At 38.8% G+C, this 23,233-nt stretch overlaps 5 protein-coding genes across 7 annotated transcripts; 2 read left to right on the forward strand and 3 right to left on the reverse strand.

Moving 5' to 3' along the window:
- The first annotated feature begins 292 nt into the window (after positions 1–292).
- LOC131022859 (uncharacterized) lies at positions 293–2,685 on the forward strand. Of its 2 annotated transcripts, XM_057952415.1 has the most exons (6): positions 293–405; positions 481–531; positions 636–687; positions 1,212–1,270; positions 1,906–1,951; positions 2,250–2,685. In XM_057952415.1, exons 1-6 carry the CDS (start codon positions 313–315, stop codon positions 2,336–2,338), a joined length of 390 nt encoding a protein of 129 aa, XP_057808398.1. In that variant the 5' UTR covers positions 293–312; the 3' UTR covers positions 2,339–2,685. The 2 variants fall into 2 exon arrangements, with proteins under 2 accessions (XP_057808398.1, XP_057808392.1); XM_057952409.1 differs by lacking the exon at positions 2,250–2,685 and having other exon boundaries at positions 1,906–2,181.
- Positions 2,686–4,528: 1,843 nt separating this feature from the next.
- On the reverse strand, positions 4,529–5,460 carry LOC131022875 (uncharacterized). Of its 2 annotated transcripts, none has more exons than XM_057952427.1 (3): positions 5,192–5,460; positions 4,974–5,050; positions 4,529–4,886 (listed from the first exon to the last, which is right to left on the reverse strand). In XM_057952427.1, the coding sequence occupies exons 1-3, from the start codon at positions 5,337–5,339 to the stop codon at positions 4,713–4,715; spliced, it is 399 nt and encodes a 132-aa protein (XP_057808410.1). In that variant the 5' UTR covers positions 5,340–5,460; the 3' UTR covers positions 4,529–4,712. The 2 variants fall into 2 exon arrangements, with proteins under 2 accessions (XP_057808410.1, XP_057808406.1); XM_057952423.1 differs by having other exon boundaries at positions 4,529–4,871; positions 5,192–5,429.
- A 2,601-nt stretch (positions 5,461–8,061) lies between these two features.
- On the forward strand, positions 8,062–20,134 carry LOC131007164 (asparagine--tRNA ligase, cytoplasmic 2-like). Its single transcript, XM_057934330.1, has 7 exons — positions 8,062–8,205; positions 9,023–9,044; positions 17,583–17,932; positions 18,440–18,682; positions 18,752–19,273; positions 19,347–19,777; positions 19,860–20,134. The coding sequence occupies exons 1-7, from the start codon at positions 8,062–8,064 to the stop codon at positions 20,041–20,043; spliced, it is 1,896 nt and encodes a 631-aa protein (XP_057790313.1). The 3' UTR covers positions 20,044–20,134.
- Positions 20,135–21,207, reverse strand: LOC131022843 (cysteine-rich repeat secretory protein 55-like). The gene has a single exon (XM_057952386.1). The coding sequence runs from the start codon at positions 21,013–21,015 to the stop codon at positions 20,245–20,247; it is 771 nt and encodes a 256-aa protein (XP_057808369.1). The 5' UTR covers positions 21,016–21,207; the 3' UTR covers positions 20,135–20,244.
- A 316-nt stretch (positions 21,208–21,523) lies between these two features.
- On the reverse strand, positions 21,524–22,510 carry LOC131022836 (cysteine-rich repeat secretory protein 55-like). The gene has a single exon (XM_057952373.1). It carries the CDS (start codon positions 22,431–22,433, stop codon positions 21,660–21,662), a length of 774 nt encoding a protein of 257 aa, XP_057808356.1. The 5' UTR covers positions 22,434–22,510; the 3' UTR covers positions 21,524–21,659.
- Positions 22,511–23,233: the final 723 nt, after the last annotated feature.

The raw sequence follows: 23,233 nt of genomic DNA on the forward strand, positions 1-23,233 counted from the left end.
ATATAAAAGCCAAGTGCAGCAATGTTTTGGCCATTTTTCGTCAATAGAGTGTCAACTTATATTAACCACTGTTCATATTAACAACTCAAAAAAAAGAATCTTCTCTTTTTGAGCTTGAAGAAAGAAGTTTCTCTTTCCAATTCCGACCCGTGATCAACAGTTTTAGATCTGGACCGTTGACCACGGACCGGTTCTGAGCCGGTTCACCTGATTCCGGTCATTACTAATGTGGTGTACGTATATGCAAAATGTGTATGTATATTTCGTAACCTTTTGCATTTTGCAGAGTAATCACTAAAGTGGGCTGCAGTGATGGCGGAGCAAAATCCCAATCATGGAGGCGGAAGAGCTGATAATCGATCCACGCGGTGCCCGCACTGCGCCGGCCCCCTCACTATGGAGATGGTACGCCGCCACAAATTTGCTTCATTTCTTACAGTCTTAGTTCGATTTTATTCAGATTTTTTGGTACGATTGCAGGAGACGAGCAAGTGGACCGTTACGCCACTCGTTAGAGACAGCTTCTCTATGGTGCGAATTACGACGATCTTCTTCTCTTTGTTTTTTAAGTAAATTTTTGTTTTTCTTCATTTTTCCTTCACGATTTAGTTTTTGTGTTTTTGCCCGTGAATTAGATAGGATCGGCGGTTGGGGGGATAGCCGGCGCTTTCTACGGCTACAACCGTAGTAAGTTTATCCTCTTTTGTTTATTTTTGTGTAGCTGAATGGTGCACACATTCCGTTTGATGAAATTCCCCTTCATGTTTTCTTTAGCATAGGCAGTGTTTTATTTTTGAATTCTCTAAGAGATACCCGTGTTGGTTTATGTCGTGCTACATGCAACATGGTTGAGATTTCTCTTGTTAGTCGGTAACACAGAAATGTCAGGTTCTGCAGCTCTTAGGTTCATTGCAAAATCCTTGAAATGAAATCACAACTTATTCTCATCTTGAGTGTATGCAAAATCCTTTGCCCTATCTTGATATGCTTGAATGAATGTCAACTGAAACTAGTAATTTCAATCAAAATATCATTATGCAGTTCCTTGCCATCCATTCCTTGATTTGTTTGAAACATCGTTCCTTGGTTTTAATGCACTATTGGAACCTAAGTATTTAGCAATTTGCTGCAAAGTTTTAATCTGCTGAGAAGGGAGTTATGTGGTTGAATTTTTTTTACTGTCGCTTACGCTTTCCTTTGTACTGCTGCAGCTATGCCCATCGTTAGGAGGTGGATTAAAGGGCCTATGTGGTTGCATTTCTTCATTGGTGTAAGTCTCCGGTGCTGTTTTTGTGTTACCTCTTTTTTTTTAGCCTTGTTTCTCCTTTATTTCCAGTTGCTATATGTTTGTGTTGAGTGGACTTTCAGGTCCGGTTTACATTTTAAATTTAATAATGTGCATCCATAAATGGGTAACAAGTTAGCTTCACAATGGGCACTTTTGGAGGTTGAACTCTGAGGCTATTAATAAAGCACATAGATGGTAGTCACACAGAAGATTCATCTCATTGCCCATTATATATTCGGCAACTTTTTCAAGGTTGCTACAATAGATGAAGGCCCAGAACATTCAGCTTGAATACTAGTAGTTTGTCTTCTCTTTGATTTTACTTTGAAATGGGACCAGGAAGGAGGAAATAATTGAAGAGTGAGGACCAAAAAGGAGACGAATATGGGCAAAAGTACACTAACTTTATAAGTTAAAAAGATGATTACTGTTCTATATGTGACTGGGGCACACAATGGGTTTTGGTTATGAATTCTTTCATATTTATGCTGTTACAAAGTCACCAGATCTTTTTGTTCCTTTAGTTTTGTGTTACTTATAAAGATGGTTATCTTTTAATATCCTTTCTTTCTGCTTTTCCATTGTGGATTTATCTAAAATCATATTTCTCAATGCAGGGACCACCTATCATTGTTTTCTCATCAGGATGTGCTGGGCTTGCAGGTGAGATGGCTGCTCCAGTGAACTGTTCATGTCTATTAGCTAAACACATTCCGGATCGTAACTTGTTAATCTTATTATTCTCATACACGATTGCTATTGGCATCTGCATAATTTTGATATGCAACTTTATTGGCCATGTATGCTGAAACATTTTTTTTTTTTCATGTATTGCAAATACTTTGTCAAGCGGCTGTAAGATAAATAAGAGATTTTGAGCTGGCTTTTGTCTACATGTTTTAGCTGGTGTGATATGACCCAGTGCGTCATCTCATGCCATATGGACTTGATTTTTGTGCAGGTGGTTCAGTTCCAGCTTTGGCTCAACTCGCATCTTCATCTTATCATGCCTTTCTGTCCTCACCACCATCTCCACCTTCATCCTCGTAGAACCTGGATACTACTGGTTGTGGACTCTTTCCTGTTTATTGCTGGTTCTTGTTGGTGGGGGAACATTATTAGTTTTGCTAGGGACGAGGATTGCTATCATGAAATCTTGCCACATGTCTTTGTTTAGCTTGGGTAGTTTTGGGGAGCATGTACGTCTCATCACATCAGCAAGCAACTAGTGGGCGTAGTGTCATTTGTAATTCCTGCAAATTAGATTTCTATGAATGAGGATGGTGAAATAACACTCAAGATGTATTTTATACATGTAAAAAATAGTAAAAAGCTGATATCTTATACATTCAAGATGTCAGCTAAAATTGCTCAAATACTAGTTCCTTCTTTTTCCATGTTGGCGTACCTTTGAGCAACTTTTAACTCATCAAGAAGCAACTGGCCTTTGAATAATAAAAAACAGAATTTGCACAAAAAACATGCCTTTCATGAACTGGCTCCTCTGTATTAGCTAGCTCTTCTTTACACTTTTGTGTCTGGTTTTGCATTTTACTGCTGAAAGTAAATTTTGAGATCATGATGTTCTCGAGGAGCACGTCGTGCGCATTAATGCAACCGATGCATTCAGTTTTATCACCTTTTTATCTGCAAAAAATCATCCATTTTTACGAATGATGGTTTATGGAGCAGTCTCAGTAAACTCAAATTCCCTTCTGCCGCAAGGTAATTTTCATTTTAAAAGCATTATTATATGTAATCCTTCAATCATTGGTTGTTACTGCAGGTTCAGTCATTTCTACTGCAGCAAAGTGCTGCATGGGAATGTAAGAGATTGCATTACCGAAAGAGGGGTACCGACCAGCCTGTGAAAAGGTAAAATGGCTTTATGCATAATAGTAGAAGTTGCCATAAAGTTGATGCCAGAAGCTTCTCGATATTAAGTGGAAGGCTGCAACTTTTTCAAAGTACAAATTCAGTTATATAGGGATCTATGCTTATACACTGCAAAAATGGGACCTTCTTGCTTACTCACATCTTCTCTTCTAATCAATTTGTTTTCTGCCATTTAGTGAATGATAAACTGCATTCAAATAGGGTTGCCCATGTGCTCTAGCATCATGTCACCAATTTTGGGACCACTTACATGTGCCACTTGCAGTGCTTTGTGATTCCTTTTTTTCACCATTAGAGACATTCTTGCAACCCACCCATCATTGTCACTGTGAATTTAGAGATTCTAGTGTTCGTGGGTCGAAAGTGATGCTGCTGCACCTGATGGATTTGTATCTGATGAACATGCAGGTGCATGCCAGTTCAGATATTTAAGGTTCAGCCAGACTCTCTCACCGTGAAACGGGTTGAGGTCCAAATCCAAACTCGTGTGCAACGGTATATTGGTAATTACAACAAATACCAACAAAGTAAAACGTAGATGCCACTCGAATGTGTGTGGATTCGGATCTTGACCAGTCTCACGGTGTCTGTGAGACGTCGCCCTTTAAGGGTTCTATGTCAATGCCATGTTACACCTAGCGTACGTGTATTGTGTGTGAATTTATCTTGAAGGGTGTGTTCTCTTTGATGGAAAATGGTGGAAAATATATATTTTCATCCTTTTCCTACTCTTTTCACATGTTTTGTAGGGGGATAATTTTCCTCGGGCATAACAGAAAAAAAATGTGGCCAGCCTCTTTTTCCTAACTTACATTCTAATTCATGATAATATATTTCATGGGGGTATTGGTATCCTTCATTTTCTTACTATACATTTACAATCACATAAAAGTCACCCTAATAGCATCACGAGGAACGGGTTTAGTAATTTTCAGGGGTCAATTTTTTGTTGCTATCATTGTCAAAATACTAGGGGTGTGAAGGAACAGTTTAAATCATGTCAAGATACTATGTTTTGTGCTTTTTAAATCATTTTCATGTGTTGCTGTCAAAATGTTTGTCTCGTGTTGGAAACAAGGGTGTTTTGGGCATTTTTACCTTTTATTTCCTTCCTCTCATTTACCTCAATTGAAATAGATTAATTCTCACAAACATCCTGTTTAATTTTTCTAAGTAGCAGCACAAAAAATGAATTCTTCAAAATTCTAATCTATAAAGATTTTGATAATCTTAGTCATTTGTCTAACATGGAGCGATATCATGTATACTCTCTCACCCTCTCTCCCTCTCTCACACACAATAGGGTAAACAACATTCCAAAACCTTAAAACAAACTCAAGAATCTGCTCATAACAACATTCCAAAACCTTAAAGCACAAAAATGGCACAAACACAACAACTTTTAACAAAACCGACCCATAAGTTCTCTTATTAATAATAACACTAATTTATAATAGTATAAGAAACATAAGGAAAAGACTCTTAACTCTACATTTTGACAAAAAAATTCAAGAAAAATGCCAAATAATTATCTATGACAGACACATTTGTAGTGATAAGCACTATTTATAGGATCATTGCCTTCAACAGGAACTTGCTCTGCTCTGCACTTAAATCGGCAACCTCTGCATTCGTTGTAGGTACACGTCGGAGCTACTGAGCCGATCAAGAATCTTCTAGAACTTTGCTGCATTTCCCACAACTAGTAATTCAATCAATATTTCAGACATTGATGTCTTGATGTCATTGAAAATTTGGAGAAAAAATTATAATCTCATAGTTTACTTACTTCTCTGTCTGCTGATGGAATATGGTCATCTTTCCAGTTTCTGAGATGTGCCATTTGAACTCTGGACCCTGTGGCATCTGCAGCATTCCCAAAAACATTAAAAATACATATATATATTTTCTTTCATGATGAAACTAAATGTCCCAAGAAACCATTAAAAGAATGAATGAAGAAACAATTCAAATATATATGGCAAGAATTGAAGGGATAGTTGTGACCTTGAACTAGGAGTAGAAGTGCTGCACAGAGCAAGCCAAGGAGGAGCAAACGCTTCTCCATAATCGTAGTGGTAAAGTGTTTGGAGAAGAGAAAGGATGTGAAGAATGTAAATATGAATGAATACTGACCATATACACACACACACATATATATATATATATGTAGTAGTACTACTGCAAAGACAAAAACAGACAAAACTACATTTTCAAATAACAAATTGCTGGATCATTCCATTTCCAGAGACCTACAAAATCTTATACAGTATCTTTCCAACTTTATAAATCATTCTATTTTATTTTATTTGTTTTGTTGGCTTTGCTATCTTTCATGCAGCCGTTTTGTCTGTGGAATAAATGGTACAAAATAATCAAGTGATGTTTCAAATTTTCAAATTTATACACTAAAAAAAATTCATTTTCTTTTACATGTGGTATAAGATTTTATTTTATTGCAGGATCCTATCATGAAAATTGCAAGAATTCCAATACGTAAAGTTGTAAGCTTGTTTGTTTAATTTTATCAGTATGGCAAAAAAAAACCACGAGGTCCATGGACTATGAACCTTTTAAAACATCTAATCCATAAATATCTTGAATAATGTAAATATGATATACCTAGAAAATTATTTTAAAAAATTGAATAGAGGTCCATGTTTTTTTGTCTGAAAATAGAAATACCCCCCCAAAAGGTGCAACTTACTAGGTGTGATGATAAATATTTATCAGTTTCTCAAGTAATTTAACTAATTTATTATGTGATTCCTTGTAGATTATAGATGGGCCTACCCATAAAGGTGAACCCAATTTTATATGAATGAAAAAGGATTCTCAATTGACTCGTAAAGCGAGTCATTTCACTATTTTTTTTTTCTTCAATAAAATAATTGAGTTTCCAAAGATACACCTAACGAATTAGTTGAAGCTTATTTCTAGATCCTTTCAGAAACAAATGGATCGAATAAGATTTTTCAGTCATACCCCTAAAATATCCCCCACTCCAGTAAATCCTATTAAACGATATAAAATAATGAGTGAATTTTAAAAATAATCACTAAAATAAAAATACATTTCAAAATATAGAATATAAATCATTTTCAGTCATGAGATCATTAAGATTTACGGTTGCATCATTTTATTTGATTAATTCATGCTACTGAGTTCGAATCTCATAGGCAGCAAAAAAATTAATTTTCGCTATTAAGATATTTACACAACGAATTCATACATGTTCTACATAAAATTTATACATTTACATATGATTCTCTAAGATTAAATCTCAACCGTTAGATTACGGGTAGATTAATGGTGTAGATCTATTTCTATTTTATACTCTAAGAGTTGTTTCAAAAATTAAAAATTGAAAAATTAATTGCATTTACCATTTTACCCTTAAGATAAAAAAATTAAAAAGTATCCACAACTTTTTTAGTTGTGAATTCGAGTTCAAAAACTCGAATTCACAACAACCTTGACTATTCCTAGTTGCAAATTTTAGCAAACTCGAATTCACAATTAAGATTATTCCTAGTTGTGAAATATAGCTTGAAAAACTCAAATTCACAACAAAGGCTATTTGGAGTTGTGAATTTTAGTTTTAAAAACTCGAATTCATAACCAAAACTATTCCTAGTTATGAATTATAGTTTTAAAACTTGAATCCACAACCAACTTATTCGAGTTGTGAATTCTAGTTTTAAAATTTAAATTTACAACTAACCGAGTTGTGGATTCGTCGCTATTTTAAAACTAGTTGTAAATTTGAGTCATTAACAATAAAAACATCACAAAACTCTCAATTCAAACAAAAATAATTTAACAATTTACCTTTTCTTTGCTGAAATTACCAACACACTGATGATTTTAGCAAAGATCACAACTAATATATCCTCAAGTCGCAAATTCTACCTTTTAAAGTTTGAGTTCACAACCAAGTCAGCTAGTTATAAATTCTAGTTTTAAAACTTGAATTCACAACCAAGACAACTAGTTATGAATTCGAGCTTTAATTAAAACTCGAATTCACAACCAACACTAATGGTTTAGTTGTGAATTCATCAAATTGGTTGTGAATTTAAGAACATTTTTTTTAAAATAAAGAAATTAAAAGGCCGCGCCACTGGGGACTCAAACCCAAGACCTTTGGCTTTAGACATTAACCCCTTACCGCTTGGCTAACACACGCACACTTTAAAAAATCATTGTTGCTCGTGAATTTAAGAACATTAATCATACAAACACTACAAAACTCTCAATAATTTACCTAGAGATACTAATTCATGATTATGACCTTCAGAGAAACTGCTTACTACATATTCACTCTCATTTTGTATGTTCACAATAACACATGCTCTACAATTGTTCCTAGTTGATGCCTTTCGATGCCTTTTTACAGTATTCAACATTATTTCTGATGGCTTATCTTGTGTACCTGGATTGATCCATTCCCTGACATAAAAGCTTGCGGGCGTTTACAATGTAGAAGATTAAATTACAAGGAAAAACTGTATTGAAATTACAAGGAAATAAAGAACCAGAAAACAACCGAGTCGAGGAGGATCCTTTATCCGCAAGACGAGATACGGTCCGGTAGTGCTCACGGTTTGGCGTGTCGTCTCCAAAGATGAAACGGCTTCGTCTTGTGGGTAGCAGCACTGCAGACCAACGAGCTCCGGCGAACTGGAACGAGGCGATGATTGAGCTCTGGACTATATGAGTGCAGAGTGAAAGCGTGAATGTAGGATTTTTCTAAGTGCTGGATGCATGGAATGACTGTCCTAATTATAGGCACAGTCCACTTTATGGGGGAGCCTGCAGCATTAATTCCTATTTATGGAATTTAAGTGCTGCACGGGAGTTACTCCCGTCCAATAATGACGGCAGTTACGTTGTGGAAGCTTCTGCTATTGGGAGACCAATGGGTCCTCCCGTCGGATCAAGCCCCATGTGCAGGTGTAGGCCCAACCGGATTGGGCCTCGTTATTTGGGCCAAGAAATCATTAGTCCAAAAAGATAAGGTCTGTTGGGAGCTAAGGGTAGGCCCAAGGACCAACCCAAAGACCAATTGCCAAGATCCAAGTCCACGGTCGGGTGCCGGGAGCCGGAGCTGGGCGGGCGGTGGCGGCGGGCGCGTGTGGGCTTTGCAACCCATCACTTGTGCACACAGTCTTATTACATGTATTGATGTAATAACTTATAAACTTTAATAATTATTGTCCACAAATCAATGTGGGATAAGCATTAATCTCTCTTTAATGCTTATCATTTCTCACAACTACACATTTCAAGTACCCAACTTTAATTAATTATTTTTCATAATTGAAAATCGCTTTTGAGTAAATAAATATACTACGATCATCTACTCGAAACATAGATCGATCATGTGTCATTTAATTCTGTTAAATTAAATATTTCCGGTATTCAAAAATTGATCAAATATTGATCAACTTAAAACCAATTTCCTACATCTTCTATAGAGTTGAAAGCTTCACCTAAATACATCTTCCTATTGTAATCACACATTGGTATGTATTACTGACCACCAGCAATTTCGACATCATGGACTTGACCGCCTGACAATAAAATAGGGTAATACTTATGCAATTCATTGATTTTTATTTAAGATGAAGTTCAATGACTTAACAACATGTCGTAAGATCAATAAATAAAGTTTGACATATTCTTAACACATAAATGATGCTCCAAAAAACATACAAAACAATATGGGAAATGTATTACACCCTATGTCCTAATTACAGAACCAACAATATAACATTATTCACATATAAAAATTAATTTTTTCGTAGTGAACCTAATATGTTTTTGTGGAAACAGTTATATGAATTCGTAATCAAAAGTACGTGAATTCGAGACTATAGGTTTTAATTATGTAAGCCACAACAATGTTGAATATGAATTGATATTCCTACCATACTGCGCAACTACAAAATATGATGATTAATAAAAATTATTCAGGAAATCCACATGTATGTCCTAAATACATGAATTCGTACGATACTTCAACAGAGTTTAGAAGCTTTTGCACAACATAAACAATGCTCTCGAAACATACAAAAAACTACGGGAAACTTATTAGTTTTTATGACCCTTTCACAAAACAAAAAATATACAAAAATTAGAGCACCCGCATTGGACTACTCGATGAGCTTACTCGAGTAAGCCCAATGTTGTTGAGGATGTCAGTACTCGGTATTGATACTCTTTCTAGTCCATTAATAGTAGATACTGAGTTATTCAATATGCAGCTCTCCCTTACTCGAGTGTTACTCGATCTATCAAGTAAGCCACGATTTTTGGTTTTGCTTGGCGCGTGCTCCCACGCTGATTTATCCATAATTTTTGGTTTTAAATTATTTGATTCATCCATAATTTTCATTTTTGTGACATGTTTCATATTCATTAGGTGAATAATTTTCATTTTTGTGACATGTGTCTTATTGCATGCATGTAACTGTTAAAATTTTGATTAATACTAAATTTGTGACATCGTGGCAAATTTTGATTAATACTACTAATTACTATGATTATTAAATTTTTTGATATATTCCTAGTTTAAAATTATTACAATTTTAATTTCAAGTAAATTGTGTTATTTAAATTTGAGCAATTAAAATTAAATGAAAAGCATAAAAATCAAAACTAAAAAACTCAAGTAGGCTATCAAGTAATCCCAATGCGGCCTCCTTACTCGATCTGATCCCCTCCTATCAAGTAAACTATCAAGTAGGCTATCAAGTAGACACCAATGCGGATGCTCTTACATTCTATGTAATATAAACACATGTACATATGATTTGTCACAATATAATTTTATACTTTTTCCGTTTCATTAATAATGGCTCAGTTTTCTCTTTTGTAAGTCCCATTAATAATGACTCATTCTAAAAAAAAAAATCTCTCATAAAAAGTTTTGGGCTCCACCACTTTCTTTCACTTTTATCTTTTAATTACTCTTCTTTTTAATAATTGCATGTGCCCAAAAATATAGAGACATATTTAATGGGACGGAAAGAGTACATGATTCTTTGGATAGTATATATAAATTTAACATATGTGAAACAATTAATTTCTACATGAACTCGAAAGCAATTTTGTGTGAATTATATATAGCACAACTTCATTACAAAAGTAACAGAAAATTGTATATGAATTTATAATCATACGTTACCATAAACATAGACGATGATGAATAAAAATTACGATGAATAGCAGCGCATACCTGAATTCTCCATATACGGCGTGTGAAAGTTCTAAAAATTTTGATATTTTGTTCTTTTACGTTTTGGTATAACATTAAATCTTATAAATTTGTTTAGATTTCAAAAGTAATACAAAATTAAATGATGTAATCCTCAAAATCTTGGAGTAACTAAATATTGAAGAGTGAAATTATCACCCATCCCTGAAATATTCTGGTGTGAATTAGAGGACTTCGAAATGGGAATAAATCTGACCATTCAATTTTTTAGATCCAATGACTCATATTGAATCCTATTTTATTGTGTAAGAAGTGTTTTTATTTTAACCTAATTCTGTATTAATATAATGAATTAGATGGTTTAGGAATACTATAGACAATGGTTTAATCAAGTAATAAAAGCTCGTCTTCCCTCTTTTAAAAAAAAATACTCATACTATATTCCTGCTTAATTGAATTAAATCCGTTCAATTTTAATTTTACCATTTCAAACACCTTCAATGAAAAAAAAAATGAAATTTCAAGAACGATATAACAAAAAAAGAAGAAATTATAGTACTTTGTTTCGAACAAAATGTAGGTTGAAAAAAAATATGCAAGTCATGGCTAATTCGGTGTTGAATGCATGCTAGTTAAAATATTTTAGAAAATACGTTAAACTGAAAAAACAGTAATTTAAAACTCCCGCGAAATCCAAGGTCTGAAGAATACCAATCCTCCCCTCCTTCCTTCTTCTTCCTCCTCTCTCTCAAACAATCCCTTTCCTTTCTCTCTCTAACTCTCCTTCTCTCTCAACACTTCCTCAAGCAACGCATCATTTCTCCTCCATCCCCATCAACATATATGTATATATACTCTCTTCTCCAACAATTCCCACCAAAATCAAACAACACACACACTTGTTCATCTCAAAACTTTTTCCGGCGAAATCCCTCTCCTCCGAAATGGCCTCCGAGCAAGCTCCGGTAGAATCTGTTAGAACCGGGTACACGATCGAGATATTACAAAATAAATATTTTGAGATATTACAACTCAAAATAATTGAAAATATTACAAAGAAAATAATTTGAGAAATTACAACTCAAATAATTGTATACAACTGAAATATACTGTATAAATAAATTATACGTATAAACTAAGTCGAGTCGAGATGAATCTCTTCCCGCAAGAAGATTATCGCCCCGGTAGTGCTCTTCGGTTTGGCGTATCTTCCCCAAAGGTAAAACGACTTCGTCTCGGCGGATGTAGCACCACAATCCGGCGAGCTCCGGCGAACTGAATAAGGATCGAAAACTGAGCTAGAGGTGGAATGCAGAATGCAGACTATTTTGTGAGTTGTGAGTTGTGAGTTTTCAGAGTGAATTCTAAAGCTCACCACACACCCATATTTATAGGTGTTAAACCGAGTGTGAACGGATCGGCAGTCAACTCTGGCGGCTGCGGTAGGTGGCCGCAATCGTTGAACGCAGAAGTTGAAACAGTCAATTCCGGCGGCTGCGGTAGGTGGCCGCAATCGTTGAACGCAGAAGTTGAAACTGATTTTCCCTCTTCAACATCCAAACTTTGACATACAATATCTCACTCACCGGAAATCGGTTTTGAGACTTCAAGTATATCACGTTGATCTACTCGAGATGTAGATTAACATCCAATTATTATTTTAATTAAATAATAAATATTTAATTAAATAATAATTTTCAGATTTGGCATAAAACCATATTTCCAACAATCCCCCACATGAGTGAGAAATCAGTATGCGTATGTATGCAGACATTTAGCTCAGTCTTCTTAAGAAACAACATTGCTTTTGGAAAGGTAGCTTGTGGCTTTGAACCTGCCATAGTCAATATTATCGAGTATACCGGCGGCCTAGTGGATTGTGTTCCTTGAACTAGTCCTCCTCGGTGTATACTTAGTCAACAATATTGACACAATATTGCTTCAATCCTTATTCGTTCTCACGTTTGTGTCCATTACAGGCCTTGGAACACCTCTTTGGATTCATAAGTGTTTCAATCGAAGCGGCCCCACTTCACACTTACATAGGTGACTCTTAACTCAAGTATCCTGCTATACTTGTCCTCTTCGAGGAGTTCTAGAGTCATTAAAAGTCAAAGACTTAACCTCACCACGTGCAGGTTTCCGAACACTCACTGTTCTACAAGGAATAGGCAATTCGAGTGTTCAACACACGGATTTTCATAGCTTAGTTGTCCCATTGAACCAAGTTCTTGGGATCCTCCAGTCATCATGGTTGGGTTGCCACTATGATTATCCTTAATTTGTGGACTTCAAACCCATTCCCCCTAACAGTTTATACATTTGATCTCGATGGATACTTTTTGTCAAAGGATCCGCTATGTTATCAATTGATCTTATATAATCAATTGTGATAACTCCACTAGTGATCATATGTCTCACGGTATTATGACGTCGACGAATATGTCTCGACTTACCGTTATACAAATGGTTTTGTGCTCGTCCGATAGCAGCTTGACTATCACAATGAATTATCACGGACGACACAGGTTTCGACCAACATGGAATATCCTCGAGGAAATTTCTAAGCCACTCGGCTTCTTCACCAGCTTTATCCAAAGCTATGAATTCTGATTCCATGGTCGATCTTGCAATACATGTTTGCTTCTTGGATTTCCAAGACACAGCACCACCCCCCACAGTGAATACATAACCGCTCGTTGAAAACGAGTCTTTGGCATCAGATATCCAATTTGCATCACAGTACCCTTCAAGTACAGAGGGTTCCCTAGTATAATGAATCGCATAGTTTTGAGTATATTTCAAATATCTCAAAACCCTTTCAAGAGCTTTCCAATGTTCATTACTAGGGTTAGCTGTAAAGCTGCCCAACTTGTTGACCGAGCATGCTATATCGGGACGAGTGCAATTTGTTAGATACAACAAGCTCCCAATAATCTTCGCATATTCTATCGCGTCAACAGGTTCTCCCTTGTGTACACTCAAATGCACATTAGGTTCCCATGGTGTCTTAGCTATTGGCTTGTCAAAAGCGTTGAATTTCTTTAACACTTTCTCAACGTAGTGAGATTGTGTTATAGCAATACCATCAGGTCTTCTTAGAATTTTAATTCCAAGGATAACATCAGCTAAGCCCATATCTTTCATACTAAAATTTTTACTTAGCATGCCTTTGGTTTCTTGAATCACTCGGGAATTACTTCCCATGATGAGCATGTCATCTACATAAAGACAAACAATAACATATCCGTTATTAGAATTCTTAATGTAGATACATTTATCGCACTCATTGATTCTGAATCCATTTGACAACATTACACTGTCAAATTTTAAATGCCATTGAAGCGGTGCTTGCTTCAACCCATATAAAGACCTTTGAAGTTTGCATACTTTGTGCTCTTGCCCAGGTACTACAAACCCTTCAGGTTGCTTCATATATATTTCATCTTCCAACTCGCCATACAAGAACGCAGTTTTCACATCCATTTGGTGAATCTCGAGATTGTGCAAGGCAGCAATAGCGAGAAGCATCCGAATAGATGTTAGTCTGGTCACAGGTGAATAGGTATCGAAGAAATCGTACCCTTCTTTCTGCCTGAAACCTTGAACGACAAGTCGGGCTTTGTACTTATCTATAGTACCATCAGATTTGTACTTCTTCTTTAGGATCCATTTGCATCCTAAAGCTTTACTTCCAAGTGGTAGATCCACTAACACCCAAGTATGATTCTGCATAATGGAATCAATCTCAATATCGATGGCTTCTTTCCAGAGAGCTGCATCTGAGCCAGACATAGCTTCTTTAATCGTCACCGGTTCGCCATCTAGCATCAAGACAACATAATCCGGTCCATAGACATTAGCTTTTCTAACTCGTTCCCCACGTCTCGGTTCTACATCCATAGGTTTAGACCTTGGTCTTTTCCTATTAGGTGGTACATGATTAGAACCCGTGGCATCATCTACTTGAGTAGAATTACTAGCTACTTCCATAGGTTTAGAACCTGTAGCATCACCATCAACTCCATCATTAGAGTTCGATGTACCTTTATCCTTGTTAGGATAGATATTTTCAAAGAATATAGCATTCCTTGATTCTATCGTTGTCCCAACATGTATATCAGGTATCTTCGATCTGTGCACTATAAAACGATAGGCACTGCTATTAAGTGCATGACCAATGAAGATACAATCCACCGTTTTAGGTCCTATTGTAACTTGCTTTGGTAAAGGCACTTCTACCTTGGCTAAACACCCCCACACTTTGAGGTATTTATACGAAGGTTTCCTTCCTTTCCATAGCTCATAGGGAGTTACTTCTTTCCCTTTGAGTGGAATCTTGTTCAAGATATAGTTGGCCGTTAAGACAGCTTCCCCCCACATGTTCTGGGGTAATCCTGAACTAATCAACAAGGCATTCATCATCTCCTTAAGAGTTCGATTCTTGCGTTCAGCAACGCCGTTAGATTGTGGTGAATAAGGAGCCGTCGTTTGATGGATTATACCACTTTCGTTGCATAATTCAGCAAACGGAGCTACATATTCTCCACCTCTATCACTTCGAACCATCTTAATTCGACATCCAAGTTGATTCTCGGCTTCATTTTTGAAGTTTATAAAAGCTTCAATAGCCTCATCTTTACTTTTCAATAAGTAAAGGTAACAATACTTTGTGCAATCGTCTATAAAGGTGATAAAGTACTTCTTGCCACCTCTAGTTTGCACGAACTTTAAATCACAAACATCGGTGTGAATAAGTTCCAAAGGTTGAGTGCTCCTTTTTACCGATTTAAACGGTAACTTAGCCATTTTGGCTTCAACACAAACTTCACATTTTTCTTGTGAGTTGTATTCATCAACTTTTAGTAAATTCATTTTTACTAATCTCTTTATAGCATTTAGATTAACATGTCCAAGTCTACAATGCCATAAATCAGAACACTCAATCAAGTAAGCAGAAGAGGTTGATGCATCTTTATTGATCTTAGCCTTGGCAGGCTTACAAGCTCTTACACCAAGTTTGAAAAGTCCTTCGGAGGCATAGCCTTTCCCTAGGAACTTTCCCCACTTGCGTATTACAACATAGTCAGATTTGAAAAACAATTCAAAATCCTTATTCGTAAGCCTAAAGCCCGAAATTAAATTCTTTCGGACAGTTGGAACGTGTAATACGTCTTTCAATGTGATCTCCACGCCCGACGTGAGTTGAAGAATCACATCTCCCATGCCAAGGACTTAGGATGTCCGCTCGCTAGCCTCCATTATCGTTTTGTTTTCCACTTCCTTGTAGTTGTGGAACAACTCACGATTTATGCATATATGGACGGTAGCGCCGGTATCCACGAACCAAGCGTTCGGGTTGTCCACATGATTCACCTCGGAGATCATGGCAGCAAAGTCATCGTGGTTCCAATCGTCGAAGTCCTTCTCGACGTTGTTCACGTTGCTCTTTGCCTTCTTCCGCTTTGGCTTGCGGCAATCTTTAGCCATGTGACCTTGTTTGTCACAATTAAAACATACACCATCAAACTTTGATGGTTGACTACCGCCTTGTTTCCCTTTACCCTTATTATTAGGGTTAGGGCGACCACGTTTGTTGAAGGGACCGCCTTTCTCGGCGAGATTGGCCTTTGCCTCCATCGGAGCTTTTCCCTTTTGATCACGACTTCTCACGTGATCCTCCATTTGAAGCTTGGATATTAATATCGGCACGGACATCTCCGAGCGCTCATGCTTCAAAAGGTTTTGAAATTTCCTCCAACTAGGAGGTAATTTCTCTATGATGATTGCAACGAGCAATGCATCCGCCAAGGGCATCCCTTCGGCTTGAACCTCATGTGAAAGATTTTGGAATTCTTCCACTTGGTCCATCAATGGCCGGGAGTCGACCATTTTGTAACCATTTGGCGACAATATACTTGGTAGTATTTACCTTGTCCACTTGATATTTCAAATCAAGGGCCTCCCACAATTGTTTCGCGGTTTCATGAACCTTGAAAACACGGTAGAGCCGTTCGTCCAGAGACATGAGAACGGTGTTACGGCACAAGTAGTCGCCGCGACACCAGTTCAAATATTCGGCACGAATTTCTTGGCTTGTCTCCCCTTCCCCTTCACTCGGGGTTGGAGGTTTATCCTCCATTAAGAATCCGGCAAACCCCACGGTTGTGAGGTAGAATAGCATCTTCTCTTGCCAGTATTTGAAATTCTTGCCCGAGAACGTTGATGGTTTCTCGGCAAGACCAATAGTTCTTGATGTTTGCAATGGGGCCATGGTTGACGATGAAGCCCCCATCGAGGAAAACATTGACGACGTGGTTGAAGCAATGGTTGCAGAGGTGGTGGAGCCGTCCATATTGACGTCGGTGTGAGCCATTTCTCGAACGTGTATCAACGGCAGAGAAATAATCTTCTTGCGATTGTTAGAACCGGGTACACGATCGAGATATTACAAAATAAATATTTTGAGATATTACAACTCAAAATAATTGAAAATATTACAAAGAAAATAATTTGAGAAATTACAACTCAAATAATTGTATACAACTGAAATATACTGTATAAATAAATTATACGTATAAACTAAGTCGAGTCGAGATGAATCTCTTCCCGCAAGAAGATTATCGCCCCGGTAGTGCTCTTCGGTTTGGCGTATCTTCCCCAAAGGTAAAACGACTTCGTCTCGGCGGATGTAGCACCACAATCCGGCGAGCTCCGGCGAACTGAATAAGGATCGAAAACTGAGCTAGAGGTGGAATGCAGAATGCAGACTATTTTGTGAGTTGTGAGTTGTGAGTTTTCAGAGTGAATTCTAAAGCTCACCACACACCCATATTTATAGGTGTTAAACCGAGTGTGAACGGATCGGCAGTCAACTCTGGCGGCTGCGGTAGGTGGCCGCAATCGTTGAACGCAGAAGTTGAAACAGTCAATTCCGGCGGCTGCGGTAGGTGGCCGCAATCGTTGAACGCAGAAGTTGAAACTGATTTTCCCTCTTCAACATCCAAACTTTGACATACAATATCTCACTCACCGGAAATCGGTTTTGAGACTTCAAGTATATCACGTTGATCTACTCGAGATGTAGATTAACATCCAATTATTATTTTAATTAAATAATAAATATTTAATTAAATAATAATTTTCAGATTTGGCATAAAACCATATTTCCAACAGAATCCCCACTACCCCTCTCCAAATACTCCAAAAGGGTCACCTTGGACTCAATCTCCAGCCGCCCAGACGGCGGCGTGGGGCTGATCGGACAGAGGGTGGTCGTCGGGGGCTGGGTCAAGTCCTCCCGGGAATTCAAGGCGGCGGCGCCGCCTCCCGCCGCCGGAGCCCCCAAAGACATCAGCTGCGTCGAAGTCCTCCAAACAAAGCTCCCCTTTTTCCGGTCGATCATAAAGGCTTTCGGCGGCGAGCAGCGGATACGGGACAAAATCGAGTCGGTTCTCCCCAAGCCGCCGCAGCCCTCCATCTCAATCTTGCAGATCAGCGATGGATCCTGCGTTTCAAGTCTCCAGGTTACTGCAAAACTTCAATCATTCTTTAAAAATAAATTAATAAAAGAGTTATTTGAGGTTAAAAATTACGCAAACTTTGGTTTTAATTTTAAAATTGGTACAAAAACAAACTATTTTAACAACTGTTGTAATTTTATCGTTACTGAAATAATTTTCGTCCAAATTAAAGCCAATGTGGCACCACAAACACATAAATTGTGACACTTCCAAAATAGAAACGACTTTATGCCACCAAATTGCATGCAAAAGCCAACTTAGATGTCAAAATCTCAATTGTGAAATGTGTAATTAGTAGATAAAATGAGTTGATAGAAATTATTTAAATATTAGATACAGAGAGAGAATATTTTGCTAAAAAAAGAATGAGATATTTGCAGTGGGACATCCTATTATAGAAAATGAGACATTTGTAATGGAACGGAAAGTGTATCAATTTTGAATTTTGAAGTTGGAAATAAAAGATGGGCCATAATTGGTGTTAGTAAGTTAGTTGAATGAATATTTTAGGTGGTTGTGGATTCCGGCTTAGCTCAACCGGCGCATATTATGGCAACGGGGACGTGCATTTTAGTGGAGGGCTTGTTTCAGAAGCCGTCGCTGCTGGAGAAGGAGAAGTATAGAATAGAGGTGAAAGCAGAGAATATCCTCCACATTGGAAGCGTGGATCAAGACAGATACCCTCTCTCGAAGAAGCGTTTGCCTCTGGAGTTGCTCCGCGACTCCGCCCATTTCCGTCCACGAACAACCACGGTTCGCCGCCTCTCTCTAAAATCTCTCCTTCCATTCTCTCTCTTCAAATCACTCTTTCGTCGGCTGCAGGTTGCATCCGTGATGAGGATAAGAAACGGCCTCACGCAAGCGGCCCACACATTCTTCCAAGAGAATGGATTCCTACTCGTGCAAGTGCCCGTGATCACGGCCACCGACTGCGACGGCCTCGGCCAGAGCCTGGTGGTCGCGGAGGAGCAAGAGAGGAGCCGCGACGCCATCAAGCTCGACACGATACGCGCCTCCCTCAAGGAGAAGATCAAAAAGATCGACCAACTTAAGAGGAACGAGAGCGACAAAGAAGCGTTAGCCGCAGCCGTGCAGGACCTCAAGAAAACAGCCGAGCTAGCTTCTCAAGTTGAGGCAAAGCAAAGAGGAAACAAATCACTGAATTTCTTCCCTTGCAAGACCTACCTGTCCGCCTCCGGCCGCCTCCATCTCGAGAGCTACGCCTCCGCTCTGGGGAACGTCTGCTCCTTCGGGCCTAGATTCCACGCCAGCGCCTCCGAGTCGAAGAAGCTGCTGGCCGAGATGTGGATGGTCGAGATCGAAGTGGCCTTCTCCGAGCTACAGGTTTCTGCATTTTCCCATTCATACTGACTGTTTCTTCATTTCCTGAATCTATTTTGTTTTGTGCAAATTTCAGGACTCTATGCAGTGTGCAGTCGACTTCTTGAAGTTCGTGTGCAGGCGGATCTTGGAGAGCTCCGCGGAGGATCTGAAGTTCATGGCGAAGCGCGTGGACAAGCACGTGGTGGACCGCCTCCAGCTCATCGCAGAAGGCCCATTCGAGAAGATCTCATACACAGAAGCAGTGAAGGTTTTGAAGCAGGGGAAATTCGAGGGGAGCATTGAGTGGGGCGCGCCTCTCTCCGAGGAGCACGAGTTCCACTTAGCAGAGGAGGTATACAAGAAGCCCGTGATCGTGTACAACCACCCTAAGGAGCTGAAGCCGTTCAATGCCCGTTGCAACGATGATGGAGAGACGTGTGCAGCGTTTGATGTGATCGTGCCCAAGGTGGGAGCTCTCATCAGGGGAAGCCAGAGTGAGGAGAGGTTCAACATGTTGAGCGCAAGGTGAGGGGTATTTGCAAATCTTGAAAATTGAAATTGATGAATTCAGTCGAGTTATTGAATATGGTTGTGTTTGGTGTTGCAGGATGAAGGAGTTGGGGTTAGAGAAGAAGCAGTATGAGTGGTATGTTGATCTGCGTAGGCACGGTGCAGTGAAGTGCTCCGGCTTCAGCTTCATGTTCGACCCCTTCGTGCTCTACGCCACCGGCCTCAATGATGTCCACGACGCCACCCCCTTCCCCCGGAGCTTCGGCCAACTCCACAACTAGACACTCAAAATTAGGACTAGATTTGATCAAACATGTATACAATGTACATAAATAACATTGCAATACTGAAATACAAATATTTGTCACTAAATTTCAAGAACATGTCACAAGTTTTATTAGGCCATGGTGAGCTCCACTACACCAGATATTCATAACAGCAAAAAACAAAAAGAAAAAAAAAAAAAAAAAAACATTACAACATCAATTCTTGACAGCCATGACTCTCTCATACTTCTCCTCAGAACTCGAACCCAAAGACTCGAGTGAATCAAGAGGGAAGAAGAAGGGATAGAGCTCGTATCTAACGTAGCAGCTTCCATAGAGCACGCGGCAGCCTCTCCTATCCCCACAAACTGTGGGGAAATTGCTGACAGCAACGGACACACACTGAGCACAGTTGAGCTCAGACAGATCTCTGGTGCACTGCACCAACGCGTAAAGCTTAATGAATTCGGACACCTCTCTCTTCCCCCGCCCCAGCCCCATGCTCGAGCTCCTGACCGCCTCAGAGCTGATCTCATCCATCAACGAGGACAGCTTCTTGTTGAAAGCCTTGGGATCACTCACATTCTGCGTGTTGATCAAGAAAATTCCCGAGGTATCCACTTCTCCGAAGAATTTATAGGTGGTGTACCTCAGAAAGCAGAAGTCATACCAAATTCTTGCATCTGATTGGCTGGGGCAGAGTGTTCGGACCTCCTTTGCTGCATCTTGGATGCAGGAGGCGCAGTCGCTGCTGCTGACGTCGCCTCTGCATTGGGCTAGGCCGTAGACCCCGCCGTAGGAGGTGGCGATGAAGCCGCTTTCGATGGTGCCGGAGACTAGCTTGGGCAGTAAGGTGTCTATGCTTCTTGATGTTGTGGCGTTGGCTCTGCTGTTGCCGTTGCAGAGATTCGCGGCGGGATCGGAAGATTCTGCTGCGAGAATGTGGAGAGAGAGGGTGATGAGGAGGGGAATGGATAGGAGATCCATGGCTGTGATGAAAGAATCTCATCATGGCTTGGGATTTTTTATACTAGTGTAGATATGCATGGCCATGTGAGGAGATTTTGTTGAAAATGAACAAGTGCTCTAGAAAGAATGACAAAAGTCAATGCAATCCAAAATGTGAGAAACAGATTTCAATTATTGGAAGTTTCCCACTTATCTCTGCCTAATTGGAAGAATATTGGTGAATGAGCCACGAAAGTGGTCCAATTTATTAGTTTCTTGAGTGGGATATTTTTGTACCAATGAATTTTTGTTTTCACCTCATGCCTTGATTGTTGACATGGATATGACTGTTTTGATTGGTTTATATGCCCTCATACCCCATCCAATACCAAACCATAAACAGAATCAAATCATGCACATCTAAAAAAATTAAGCGTTTAAATACACCAATTTTCATTCAATTTTGATCTCGTAAATAAATCAAAAGTCAAACCTCCAAACAGGATCAAACATGTCTACAATGTACATAAATCAGATTTCCAGAAACTGAAATACAACATCACTCAAATTATTTATTACTAGTACATTTCTAGATTATTTTACATACAACATTACTCAAAATATGATCACTAAATTTCAAGAAGATGAAGTGCAAACTGCCCCAACAAAGACACATTACAACATCAATTCTTGACAGCCATGACCCTCTCATACTTGTCCTGATGAGAACTCGAATTCAAGGATTCATGAGAATCAAGAGGGAAGAAGAAGGGATAGAGCTCGTATCTAACGTAGCAGCTGCTGTAAAGCACGCGACAGCCTCTCTTATTATCACAAAATGTGGCGAAATTGCTGACAGCAATGGCCAAACACTGAGCACAGTTGATCTGAGAGAGGTCTCTGGTACACTGCACCAACGCGTAAAGCCTAACGAACTCAGAAACATCGGTCTTCCCTCGCCCCAGCCCCCTGCTCGATGTCCTAACCGCCTCTTTGCTGATCACATCCATCAACGAGGCCAACTTCTTGTTGAAAACCTCGGGATCACTCACATTCTGCGTGTTGTACAAGTAAACTCCCCAGGTATCAACTCCTCCGAAGAATTTCTGGGTGCTGTACCTCAGAAAGCAGTAGTCATACCAGATTCTTGCATCTGCTTGGTTGGGACACAGAGTTCTGATCTCCTTTGCAGCATCTTGGATGCACGAGGAGCAGTCGCTGCTGCTGACGTCGCCTCTGCATTGGGCGAGCCCGTAGACTCCGCCGTAGGAGGTGGCGATGAAGCCATTCTGGATGGTGCCGGAGACTAGTTTAGGCAGTAAGGTGTCTATGTTTCTTGATATGGTGCCATTGGCTTTGCTGTCATTGTTGCAGAGATTTGCAGCAGGATCTGCAGATTCTGCTGTGAGAATGTAGAGAGAGAGGGTGATGAGGAGCAGAATGGATGCGAGATTCATGGCTGCAGTCGAAGAATCTCATCATGGCTTGGCCTTTTTATAGTAGTGTAGATGTGTATACATGGATATGTGAGGAGATTTTTTTGACATTTCTCCCCCCTCTTCTAGAGTGGAAAAGTCAAGTACTATTCTAGAAAGAATGAATAAGTCAATGCCATCCAAAATATTATAAAACAGATCTCAATTGTTGAAAGCTTCCACTTCATATCTGCCCAATTGGAAGATTGGTGCATGGGCCACGAAATGTGGCCTAATTCATTAGTTTTTTTAGTGGGATTTTTGTATCAATGGATTCTTGAGTGTTAACATGGACATGACTGTTTTGATTGGTTTATGTCATCATAACCCATTTGAAAGTTCCTGCTACCTCAAAATAAAGGATATTAAATTAATTATAGAAATAAAGAATTTAACAATTACTAATGATAAGCAATAAAACAATGGAAAAAATAAAGTGAATACAATAGATAAATTTATAGTGCAAATTAATTAATTGCAGTTGTCAATTCACTGTAAGAATCTCTCTTACAATAAAACACTATCTACTTAACAAAAATCCCCCTTACTAAGTAGATGTGATAGACATAGAATTCTCTTCTAATCCTATCAAAGGTGCTAGCAACAAGCTAGACTTACTAAAGCTATAAAAGACAGATACAAGTCCTCTCAACAACACAAACTACTGATTTATATATAAGACTCATGAGTCTCCAACTTAAGGTAAGATAGACTAAATATGCGTTTGGATGTTGGAACAAGCACATCTTAACAAATCTACTTTTCAGCACTTGTATTTTGCT

This window comes from Salvia miltiorrhiza, chromosome 1, assembly GCF_028751815.1.
Source record: "Salvia miltiorrhiza cultivar Shanhuang (shh) chromosome 1, IMPLAD_Smil_shh, whole genome shotgun sequence".
Lineage (NCBI taxonomy): Eukaryota > Viridiplantae > Streptophyta > Magnoliopsida > Lamiales > Lamiaceae > Salvia > Salvia miltiorrhiza.